At 34.6% G+C, this 12916-nt stretch overlaps 2 protein-coding genes across 5 annotated transcripts in view; both read left to right on the top strand.

The window, feature by feature from the left end:
* IP3K1 (inositol-trisphosphate 3-kinase-like protein) overlaps window positions 1-12916 on the top strand; it is a 33971-nt gene that overhangs the window by 5540 nt on the left and 15515 nt on the right. For 2 of the 4 annotated variants that reach the window (XM_088045803.1, XM_088045799.1), the window contains exon 3: window positions 3719-3781. The exons of 1 other annotated variant lie outside the window; for it this stretch is intronic. In XM_088045803.1, coding sequence (XP_087901929.1) covers window positions 3719-3781 — 63 coding nt within the window. Of the gene's footprint in view, window positions 1-3718; window positions 3782-8154; window positions 8395-12916 lie in introns of those variants that run through there. One more of the 4 variants, XM_088045802.1, reaches the window with a different exon arrangement.
* Window positions 1718-3643, top strand: LOC148168566 (uncharacterized). Its single transcript, XM_088044956.1, has 4 exons — window positions 1718-1722; window positions 1770-1904; window positions 1985-2159; window positions 2329-3643. The coding sequence occupies exons 1-4, from the start codon at window positions 1718-1720 to the stop codon at window positions 3595-3597; spliced, it is 1584 nt and encodes a 527-aa protein (XP_087901082.1). The 3' UTR covers window positions 3598-3643.

Genomic DNA, 12916 nt, shown 5'->3' with positions numbered 1-12916 from the left:
TTGTTAACACGCCGAAACGTAATTTCTGAAAATATTCTCTTTATGGTTGGATTATCACTTTATCTTCATTGATACTTTTCTATTTACTTTTAATTTGAACGTTATTTTATTTACTTACTAAAATAATATTTGAATTTAACGAAATGATTCAATCGTGTGTTATCCAAAGATAATCTTTTTCGGGTTCTACACATTTTTTGTGTACAATAACGTAATGAAATTATTGGTCTTTCTACGTATCAAAACAGCGGTATAAAAACGCTTGATTAAATTGTACGTAATATTTATCTAAGTCTTATCAATGACATGATTACTGCTATTAGTGCCACATAACGTATTAGAAGCATTTGTCGTGATTATTGAGTTTTAACAAGGTGTGCTCTAAAACGTCCTGATATTTAACATTTGGTAAGTTCATATTCTTAGATATTTTTGTGGTAAAACTAGTTTGTGATTTATTTGCGAATTAATGTATCAAATGAGTATAGTCCACAAATAGGAACAGTTCGAGGAACTATGAAATTTTAATTTTGGGAAATCACAAGTGGGAAATACGAGATTTAGGCATACATATTTTATTATTATTATACAGGTTCGGCAACACTTGTGGTCTCCCAAAATCGTCTTTTTTCTTTAAAGATAAAATTTTGAAAATTTGCATACGCTTGTAGTTGACAAAGCTCCAGAATCTAACGGATAAATTTGTTGTTTTACAGTGATAGTTTTTGGCGTCGCGACGCCTTAAAAATGTAATTTTTTGTCAAATTGAGCTTCGTACGAATCAATGCAGTGACTTATGAAAATTTGTGTAAAAGTAGTCTGTCAATGCGCAGTCATAATTTTGAAAAATAACTTGATAAAACAGCGTTTTTTTCTCAAATTTTAAACACAACTTGCAATGGATTTAAAATAAAAACTAATATATGTACTTACATAATATGTTTATCACAGTTAAATATGTTGAAAAGAATTTGAATTAGCGAGTGTTTTCACAAATGCATACTCAAAAGTCGGTAAACAATACACTTTTTAAGCGTCGCGACGCCAACCTAACGGTGATAAAAAACCAAATTTTGCGTCAGATTCCCGAGCATGATCAACTATAAGCGTATGTAAATTTGCAGATGTTTTAGAAGATTTTGGGGGTGTCCATAACTATTACCGGCCTCTATAAATACATACAACCGATATTGCAAAAACATGATAAAATATTTCAAGTCAAAAGGCCACGTTAATTTTTCTACCAAATAATAACAAAAGCTCTGTTTGTTCTCAAAAAAGCACCCCAAGGACTTATTTCCACATGTTGGTTCTTCGTATTTTTTAAACTCGCAGTACTGAGAAAAAACTGATTTCCTGTGTTTTTGTGAGTGATTAAATTATGCAGTACAACAGCCGCAGCTCCGGTTACGTTACACAAACATATAAAATTGAATTGCACGAATTTTCTCATACTTATTATACACAAATTAATTTAATTAGAATTAAATATTCTGGCCTCCACTATCAGATGTTTCTGCTCAAAACCGCATGTTTTCAAGATTTCCGGAGTTTGTCTCAGAATTTTTGGCTCTAATTTCTGGGAAAATAAACGGATGAACTCAAAAAGAACCTGGGAAAATCCAGACCCTAAAAACTGAATCTGATTTTTCTTGGATTATTCTGACGTTGATTCTGAATACTTCGTACTCTTTTTTTTGTTAATATTCTGAATAATATGCAGTTAGTGGTTTTATTATTTGACTAATTGTTTTCTTATCACCAAAAAGGAAACGCCTTAAAAGTGTCGTTACATTTGTCGCTCTAATGTTTTCAAACAACAAACAGATAAAGTTGTTGTTCCTTAGCAAACGGTGCCAGTTTTCTGTTGATATTTACAATAATAAAGCATTCATTTTCAAACGGTAAAAGGACCGAGATCTGCTATATTTTATTTACACCACTACCCATCCTGTATGAGCCACATTTGACTCATCTTCACAAGAACATCTGCTTTCATTATTGATTGTAAACACCATCTAGTATCGTATAGTTTAATTACCGACTTTAATCAAGCGTCAATTTTCATATCAAAACAAAAAGGACTCTGGTCATTGTCAACAGTGATAGCAACCAACTCGCATTTAACTGTTGATGTTGGTCGCAGTAAAAACTCGAAGGTACGTTGTCCAATTTCTTTACCACAAATATTACTTATTCCGTAATGGCTTATTGTATCAAATAATCACAGAACAATAGTCAATTAAAACTTGGCGTTGTCGAGTCACACTGATTAAATTCGACAATAATTGTGTTCACTCAAGTTTAATTACCACGTCATTTTTTCAGATGTTACGCTCGATTATTTCGTTGATGATAGTGATATTGTTTTGGAAATACCAATTGATAGCGGCTGATTGTATTGTGCCTCGAGAGAACAAAACAAGAGTTTATTTTACATTTTCGCATTTTCAAGCTGAGAAGATATCGTTCAATCCAAAAAGCGAGGGTTGGATTGGGAGCAATGTGGAGTTCAAAACAACTATTGATAATCTTCAGAAGAACACCTTCATCACCAAAGATTCAGGATTTATTAGATCGTTGAGATTAAGTGGGATCCAAATTAAGAAAGTCGAGGAAGGAGCTTTTATTTCTCTGACTTGTCTTGATGAACTTTTCTTGGATCATAACAACATCAATGAGTTAAAGATCAACGTTTTCCAAAGCTTGGATGCTTTAGAGTTGTTGGATTTAAGTTACAACAAACTGGATATTTTGATAGACTTGTCTTTTTCGAATCTGGCGAATCTCAAAACTTTGGATTTGGGAAACAATCGAATTAAAACCATCGAAACGCGAGCTTTTTCTAATCTTGCTCTTTTAGAGTATCTGAATTTAGAGATGAACAACATCGGTAAAATATCAGATCAAACTTTTCAACCTCTATCAAATTTGATCCGTTTGGTCTTATCTTGGAACAAACTGTGGGAGATAACTCCAGGACGATGGTCAGGTTTAAACAAACTGCAAGATTTGGAGTTGGCAGGAAACAATCTCAACCACTTCGATGCGAGTTACAACTTTTCTTTTTCCTCCTTGAGAAATCTAAATTTAAGTTTCAATTCTCTGACGGCGTTGGACGTCCAAGACATTGCCACTCACCTACCTCAACTGAAGAACATAGATTTGAACCACAATCCATGGCTGTGTAGAGATTTGCAAGATATCATCAACAAATTCGGGGCTCTTAAAATTATCGTAGCTTCCGGTAAATTCCCAAGTTTCGGAATTAACGGAGTTGCGTGTAGTAAAGTCAGAGATGCAGCATGGGATGCAATGACCAAAACGGCAAAACCCGAAGAATGGGTGGATCGGAATGAGCTTGAACGATACGTCGAAAAGAAAATTCGAGACAACAATGAAGAAATTAAGAGTTCTTTGGAGTCATTGCGGGCTTTAGTAATGTTTGTTTTTGCTTTACTGTGTGTATTCATTATTATTGAGCTTGTGTACCGAACACATATCTGCGGGATGTTAATTAATAAGTTGAGACGAAAGAATGACGTTTTTATAGATAATAGTGCGGATCTAGAGAATTTCACGCTGTTACATAGATGAGGAGCTGTGGTTTTTGTAAACACTAGATTAAAATGTATTTGGTAAATTCCGGTTATTATTGACTTGAAGGCCTAGAAAAAACTGACCAGACGTTTAGCATAACAGTTTTTTTGTGTTCCAGTTTCTTTCCGGAGAGAAGCGCTCATCTAAAAATAGAAGAAGCAAATTTAAAGAGAATCAAAAGGTAATTAAATTTAATGGCCATTGCTTGTTAGTAGTCTGCTCTGTAATAGTGACTAACTCTTTACACGGTTCGGGGAGTTATCGCATGATGGCGCCACTAACAAGAACGAGCATTTTGCGGTTCGAAATAAAAAAAGTTTCGAACAATTTCTTGCTTGCTCGAAAAAATTTTCTCTTTATTTTATCTTTCTTTAATTGGTATTATTGTAGATGTTTTTCTAATCGGTGAACGCCCCCGCTCGCGCCGGTTCAGAAGCCTTTGTTGGCTGACGGCTAATTGCAACTTGAGATAAAATTAGCCATCCTCTGGAGTGGTTAGTGGCTTCAATGTGATAATTAACCAAAGATTAGGGCGTTGCCTGATCCAAACTCGTTCTTTTGACTGTGAAACAAAAGTTCCGTTTCACTTTTCTCGTAATTTTTGCTAATCGACGCTATTTGCGAACCAAAAAATTATTCCATATTGAGTCATGTGCTTTAATTTCTATTGTCTAGATTCTGCAATGACTCATTCATACCCTTTGCCCGAAAAAGCACCTCACAGTTTCATTCGGATTTTATTCGCCCCTGTCACACCTAGGAATTTGCATACTATTTTTTGCACAAGCCCCTTGTCACCGGTGGCTCGAAATTCCTTTTCTACCTTTGCGTGTGTTCAGCCACGTCGTGGAAGGTCTTCGGATTTGGAGCAGAAACCGACCATATCCAACTGTTAGGAACTCGGAGGTCATCATTGACGTCAATCGTGTACCACGTGACACTTTTCGAAACCATTTTTTCTGCTCTCTCTCAAGAGCTTCGAAAGTACGTGTTCGAATCGAACAAGAGAACAATTAAATTACGGTGTATGCATTTCTTGGCAGTACCTTCTGAGGCAATTGGCTAGTTTCGCAGAAAAGTGATGGACGAAAATGCAGCTAATTGTTACTAGGCGGTTATCGCTGTAAATTTTTGTGGTTAATTTAAGTTAGACACATGTAACTTTGTTATTCAATTCAGTGTTTGATTTCCGCTGCGAGGTCATAACGAAAACCATAACGTTACAATAATTGATAAAGCAGCGAAGGAAGTTTTTTTAAAAATTATTTCATTTGCATATGACTGTTTCTAATGACTTCGATTAGGCGCTTTGCTTGGGAAATTTGGTGATAGCTCTTAATGGCTTTATAAGTTGATTTTTCATTATTAGCACGTTTCAGTGGGTACCACGTGGACCTTTTTAATTAATTGACTTCTCTTATCAATTTAATTAAAACGAGAATTTGGGAGAAGCTCCTTGGAATTTCTTTACAGCTTTAACTATTATAATCTGTCCTGTCAATAATAATAATTATGTGGATCGTGCTGTATATATTTAGTCTTTTTTGTATGGTCTTTGACGCAACTGTCGATTAATTAAACGACTTTTTATGAATTATTTAAAGAAGGTATTGTAATAATCATGCATGTTGGGCAAAAATGAAGCAGTTTTCGATGTACATGAATATTCACAGTTTCACGTCAAACTATTGTTTTCGTTATTAGAACAATTACAAGTACGATTAATTGTAATTTTTTATTAGCAATGCGAATGACAACTTCACGTGTCACTGGATTTTCTTCATCGTGTCTTCGGTTTTTTGTACGCATTTACTGCGTAATTCAATTCACTGATGCAAATTCGCCTTTATTAAATCATATTGCGATCAGGAAAATACAATATCTCATATTAACGATTGGTCTACGCATTTCTTATATTTATTTACAAATTAGCAAATTAATTAAAATTATGGATAAATACAGAATATGTATTATTTATGAAAATTGTCAAATGAAAACATTAGGAAATACCGAATTCTTCAGTTTTTTGTTTTTTTTTTGTCTTCATCTTTCATGTTTCTCCAGATCTTCGAATTCCAGAAGTCTTAAACCAAAAATTCTCAACTTCTTTGTCAAATTGTCTTCAGAACCTGGTCATTCATGTCTGAATTCCTTTGGCGTCATCTCAGGATGAAATGTAAACCCGAAAGGCATTTGAAAAACCTTTACGACGCTTTTTATAATCTTTGACGTAGATGTTGATCGCCAGGCTTGTGAAATTTAAATGTTGCAGACTATCACGAATATTTTGCAAAACTGGCGTTCAGTTTTTGCATAGATATCGTTTTTTCCTTGTTACATTGTCGTCGTAACATTATGAGGTTTTTGAGCCGTCTCGAAATGACTGATTCATTAGTTCCGATCGTTCGCTTTATTTTAACATAAATTATTACAAATCACAGCTTTTAGTCCGTTGACTGGAATTGACGTCAGTCTGGCATCCATAGTCGATGCACTGAACTCGATCTACAAAGAACACAAATCAATCAATCGATGACATTAACACACAAATCACAGCCGTTTACAAAATTCATCAACCAGAAGCATAAAGCACATCAACAGATCGTTCTTGGGAAAACTTATAGTTCCTCGGAAGCAACTTGTCGGATTCCTCGAAACTGTTTTAATTAAAGATTAACATTTTTCACATCGTTTTTTTTATTGTTCCTCGTGACAGATGTTGTTATACAATTGTTACTTCCAGCTTCAACAGAAATCTTTGCTATTTAATTCCACCTTATGGCAACGGAAGGTTTTTTTGTTAAAAATTTCCATTTCCATTTTAAGTTCATTGTGTTATATACGTACGTCTAGGCTATCGATGTCTTTGACGTACTTTACGTCTAAAAATAAACCACACTTGAAAACCAAGATAATATCAACTTATAAATAATATAGTATTATTCATTGAAATTGGAGGGTTTAACGTCAGAAATGCTCCAATTCCCTTGAGGATTTGGAAAAAACCGCATGGCTATGATCAAATCAGTCATGTTTGGGGTTTGGTAAATCACAAAACTGCGAAACTGAAATCACAAAAAAAGTTACGCAATGGTGTAATTCACCATGACGAAGTTATCATCGATTTATGAAGAATTGATGACACCATTCAGTTGAAATAATGCTAATTTAAGTGTGCCAAAATTATCTTATCAGCATGTATTTCGGGCTCTGATTGTAATGTTTAATGTTATTAAATGGACACGCATTATTATTGTTTATACTTCTTTTATTATCTGATTACTGCAGTTGGCACCCAAATTTTATCTAAAAGAAGAACATGTGCTCATGTGCATTACATTTTTTTTCGAAATTTTGAATTTTTTAAATTGAATTGGTTCCGATGGAAATTGCAAAATAAATTATGTATTACAATATGCACTGTTATATCTATAATATGACACGCAAGTTACTACTTTATCGGCTGTCAAATTAATACCGCACGTGTCTTCGAAATCAACGATTTATTTAACTAGGTGTGATGTACCGTGCGATGGAAAATAAATCGCATGCCTCTATATGTTTTGACAGTTTAAACTTTTGTGTTAATTGATAGATGCCTTTGTATGACAGTTCCGAGCCGCAAACTGTAAAAAATGATTTGATAAAATTTACCGGGATAATTTTTTATATTAAAACCTTCAAAACAACATCATTCACGCCAAGCGTTATAAATTATTCACGCTTGCTTTTACTTTTCTTATTATTATTATTAGCTCACGTTATATTTAAAGAAACGTTTGCCTTTCGTCTTTCAGCGTATCGAATAAATTTTGTGTAATTTTTGTGGATGTGGCAACGATGGCACTGAAAATTCTTATTTGTCTCCATCTGTTTTGTATCGTTTTGATGTGCGATCATTTTTGTGTGTGTATAATAAAATTCGCGCCGTTGAATTGGCTGTAAACGAAATTGCTTTATGAAGTAGCGAGTGAACTTTTAGGAAATTTAGGTTAATTACTTCCTGCTTGATTACGAGTGTTAAAAAAGTCGTTCACATGAATGACACGTGTTTCTTTTCTTTATTTTTCAGGATTGATGTACTCAAAGTTTGGGACTTTTTTAGTGAAATTGTTGCTCTGTTTATGTTATTTTGGCGGCTCCGCTTGTGTTGATGAACACGCGGTTGCTAAAAGCGTTACATTTTTGCAAAATATAGCGGAAGTTGGGTTTTTGGGGTTTTATTTATTATTGCAACGTTGTATTAAGAACGATAAATCACAATAAACTTTGGAGACCTGATTTCACCACCGCTCCAAAATATTATTGTATTGCATGATCGGTCGGACAACCCTTTGAAAGACGTAAAAACCGCGCCAAACTGTCTTTAACTGACAATTTATACAATTTCAAATATAATTGGGACGCCCTAACCAACGAGTCATCGTATCGCAGAGAGAGAAAGCTTTGCATTGACGTCAATGGATACCAGTGGCTCACGTTTCCACCTAGCCGACAACAGTTTCTGATTTTCAGTCAACTTACATAACAATAAAAAACGTTAGAAACGTTCATTTTTTGGCTAGTGACGATAGTCGAATAGAAAAATGTACCGCAAAGTGAAAGAAATGTGGTCTACCATCCCTCTTGATACCCGACGCCGCCTATTTCTTCTTTGAGCGAAGGTTTATTTTGTTTGCATCTTCGTCTTGTAAGTGGTGATGGTGCGTCCGTGTCGATGCGAGTTGAGTGACTTTCTGTTGGGGTGAAATGGATCATATTTTATCACTTTTGGCGTTTTCCGGAAGTTTGAAGGTAAAGATAGTAGTTGAGTTGTAACGCACCATTATCTTATCGGTACCGACTTTGGTTTCTTCGATTCGGGCTCTTGCAACAAACAGCGACAATGACAACATTTACCTTTACTATTAGCGATTAGTTGACCAAAAACGTGTTGATTTATTGTACTGAAGATGTTTTTACATTTTTTACATACACATTACATTTTTTTTATTCATTTAAATCAAGTTAGGCGACGAGTGACGTCAATGCGAGGTTTTTTTCAACGAAACATTTTGTAAATGCCAAATCGGCAGGTTTTAAATTTAAATTGCCATTAATAATCTTTTTTTTATTCTTTTACTTTATCATAAACACCTACGCTGTTTCCGTTGGTAATTGAAAGCGGAATTTGAATTGTCACAAGTAGAAAAACTGGAATTGTGTAATGACGAGCAGGACGAGGGCGATTTCTGATTTATGTCGGCATATCATTAGAATATCATAAAATTACTTATCGATTTATTGCGTTGAAGTTATTCAACATGCGAACCGGAAACACATCTTACTGCTTCGTCAACTGTTGAATTTTGATAATTTTGTATTAGCGGCCCAAAGAATTCCGAACTTTTGATACATAGTTTCGAATTATGTCGAGGGTTAAATATTTATGTCTACTGCCAGCTTTTGACGCACGTTATGTCTATGTTTTACATTACTTCGATGGTTAAAGTTAAACAGCTTTATCGAAGCAATATTTATCAAGACAGAGAATCTAATAACACATTGAAAACCACCGTTTTAGTACTCGTGGGATTTCTTGTTTTATTTACAAAATTCGGGAAATACTCACTTTTTCCTTGTCCTTCGAGCCGACTTGAATGCTACTTTGCAAAAACAAATTCTTTTTTGGACTTTCTTAGTATCAGTGATAGTGGATTTTCTTATTGACATAAAAACCGGTGAAAATCAAATATTCTGCTGATTAGTATTTCCCAGCTTCACTTATAACCTCTGGGATTTATGATCGATTTCTTCGAATCACTTACACTTTCATGACATTTTTTTCCAAATTTGTCGCGCGTATGCAACCAAATATACATAGATATTTAACTTTCTGTTATCTACTTATTGTCACCTGCTCAACCATTATTTAATTAATATTTTAGTTGAAACGCAATCAATATGTTCGTCCTAGTCTTGATTGCTTAATGTTCAACAATTGATTGCTGCACCACTGGGGGGGTCAACAATGGCCCTGTTACATTGAACATTAAACGCAATTTAAGGAATTATAACTAATAACACCAATTATGGACTGAATAATAAGCCTTTAAAGTTTTGCGGTTGTCATCATGTGCGGTCCTGGACAATTCAATTCGTTTTTATGAATCATTTATGAAAACCCAATCAATTAGAGATCACAATTGAATTTGTCGCGTTTGTTATTTATTGTGAGTATTTGTTTGACCTTATCTTTTGATTTTTAAGTTCTTGCTGATTTACAGCAGACCGTGAGCTAAATTAGACTGAAGGAAAATGGCATCATCAAAATTTCGATTGTTTGGAATTAGTCGAGTTTATTTTCAAGTGTGGTTTTATATCCGAACCGTTGATGGACTTTTAGTATCGAGCGAACAAAATTAAGGTATTAACAACAATAAATTACGAACTCATGTCAAACTAACTAGTTACTATGATTAATTATTATTGGATTGTGGTAATACTTTCATTTAATGAGTATAATTTGTACCTGATTTCGCAAATAAATCAATTATTCCACGTGTCCTCTTTTTTGCCAGCAGTGGTGTGAGCAAAAGTACGCGCTCATTTTGAAAATCCCAAAGTAAACAGCCGGTAGCTACATCTACAACTTCTAAGAATCCTTTCGTTTACTACCGCTACGACAACTCAAATGTTTATTTTCTTTTCGGTTGTAATTGTGTTTGGAACGTCGCGTGGTCTAGAAAAACTCGCTTTTTGACGATAGAATGGTTTCAAACATAAACACTCTTCCGACAAAACAAGCAAGAAACTGCGAAAAGAACTATTTTTGAATACTCATCGAACACACACTTCGCTGACGTCAATTCAACCACAAATTTGCGGAGGGTGTATTTTTTATACCGGAAAAATGGTCATCAAAAAGGACGCCGAGCGGTGATAGTGTATGTTAACACTTTGGTTTAACATTTATTGTCTGAGCAATTGACTGTTATCACTGTAATTACAGTTTTTATAGGTGAAAACACAACTGATTCACCGCACTGAAAATTGCACGCTCGGAAAAAACGTTGCGTATTGGGAAACGATAATTGAACGTGTTTGCTTATTTGATTAATGATGCGATTCTTTGATCACAATTGCAAGGACTTTCCAGACTGCGGTTTGCACTGGGTCAACGTCTCGAGATGGGGGCATCCACTTTTTTAGGGTTTTAATTATACGTGTGACGATGCAGAAATCCCTGCGAAAAGCACGAGTCGACTTTGCTCGAGTGTCAAAAAAGATAAAACTAGAAGACAGAAGTCATTTTGTTCGATCAATTTCTTGGAGGAGGCTTATCAGAACTAACGAGCTCGACAATTTAATGCTTTTAGAAAAAGTTCGCTTATTCACGAATACCTCAAATGATACTTCTGGTAATGAATTTTCGGCATGTGTTTTCGGTTCGCCTTATATTTATGCATCGATGAAAGCTGGCAAATTACTTTTAAATGTTCTAGGAATTTGAATAATTTAATTGTTTATTTTTCTAAATTATTTTCAATGTCGCTTCCAGAGTGCGATTTTGGGTTATTTCTGGATGTAAACTGAATGTGACTCATGAAATTGGCTGCGAAGTTCAAATAAACGAAGACGCAGCAAATGTTTAGTTTTAATGCGGAAATTCGGGGTGCAAAGGTCATAAAGTTTGCTTCATTGCCGGTCTAAAAATGATACGATTTTATCAAGAGTTTCGGTAGGCGGTTCTACACTAATAAATTCAACAACCGGTTATGGAATATTTTTTAACAAGAATAGTAATCGTTTTTTTATCCAGCCCAAACAAATTGGAACTTCCGTAAAGTCGTAGCATTACACTATTAATCAATTTCTCTTATTATTCTAATCCTTTTGATTAAGTCTTTAATTAAAAACAACTTGACAACATTTGCGCTAACTAATTTTTCCTTGTCATTGTAGTAGCAAACAGATTTTCATTAATGGTTTTGGCACACCTATTTGTTGTACACGCACGTTATATTACGGTTACCATAAATTAACTTAATCTAGTTTGACATTTTAGCTACTTAACAGTTTGTGGACATCGCTGCCAAACAAAAGTAAAACGACAAAATGTAATAATTAAATAGTCACATTTCCCCGCCAAAACTTTCCTCTGCGTAAATCGTTCCCCTTCTTAGCCATTGGAATCTAAATCGTGTGAAGTTTCCCTTGCCAATGAAAATGATTTTGCGTGTGTGCTGCGAATCGCAAATTTTGACCTTAAAGAGTATGACAAGGTAGACATGAAGTCTACTAAGTTCATTTCACAATGCAGACAACGATTTATAGAGTTCTCTGTCACGTCCTCATAGTAATGCTCGATGACATTCCTTGGATTCTTTTAGATGATTATCACATGATGAACTGTTATGAATTATTAAATAATGTCGAACATTTTCTTTTGAAAACTGATCGCAAGATGGATTTGTCGTTGTTCCAGTGCCATGTCTTGACGTCAGCAGTGGTCAATGTTATTAACTTTATTTTTGCGGAAAAGACACGCTCTTGCGAATTGGATAAATAAAAATAATTCCGCTATTGCAATCTAATATAGTGTCTATTTATTTAGAAGATCCATGTATAGATATGTCTATCCACAGAAATAGAACATGCGCCGCCAGTTACTTGAAATTTTCCCTCCGCCGAATGACCTTAGATACCCAAAAAACTTCCGAAGAGATTACATGAAGATGTTTACGAGAATATAGAAAATTGGCCTTCCTCGTCGAGAAATTTAGTATTCAGGCGTCGTCCGGAAACAAGTCCAAAATTGCACGGGTCATGCGGTTTCAATTAGCAATGTTAATTGGACTATTAAGACTGCTATGGAGCAGATTTGATGATTCCAAAAGGCAAAAAGCAGAAACGGTGAATTTATTTAACGTGATGGCATTCGATTGTACTCAGACCCCGCCATTGATAGACAATTCTAAAAATAATTTCCTTATCTTTGCTTGATCTAAATATGCATTTTTTAATACCTCAAGTTGCACAGTTTAATGGGTTTTTACCATTAATTTATGCTTATTTTATTATTGATAATATTCGTTGTGCTTTGCGTTGAACTATAAATAACGCTTTTTAAAACATAAAGTGCGTCAATACGCTATCTAAAAACAAAACAATATTATGAAAATTGCATTAGCGACATTTTGTTGCAACAGTAAATTGTTGTCGTTAAAATGACCACCGATAATATGCTAAGCACAAAATGTGCTTGTAATGAAAAATCGGAAGGAATCGTCGACCTCGGAAGAACATTGCACTTGGCAACTGTTCTTCCCTTTTA

Source organism: Gnatocerus cornutus, chromosome 9 (genome assembly GCF_029298725.1).
Source record: "Gnatocerus cornutus isolate USDA-ARS CGAHR chromosome 9, icGnaCorn1.1, whole genome shotgun sequence".
In the NCBI taxonomy this organism is placed as follows: domain Eukaryota; kingdom Metazoa; phylum Arthropoda; class Insecta; order Coleoptera; family Tenebrionidae; genus Gnatocerus; species Gnatocerus cornutus.
The sequence above is the reverse complement of the archived record's forward strand: the minus strand, read 5'-3'. Positions and strand labels throughout refer to the sequence as shown.

Excerpts from the sequence above, each read along its gene's own strand:
- LOC148168566 (XM_088044956.1), top strand. Across the intron at positions 1,905-1,984 it reads AAAGCATTCATTTTCAAACG|AACATCTGCTTTCATTATTG; the intron begins GTAAAAGGACCG and ends CATCTTCACAAG. Across the intron at positions 2,160-2,328 it reads GTCGCAGTAAAAACTCGAAG|ATGTTACGCTCGATTATTTC; the intron begins GTACGTTGTCCA and ends TCATTTTTTCAG.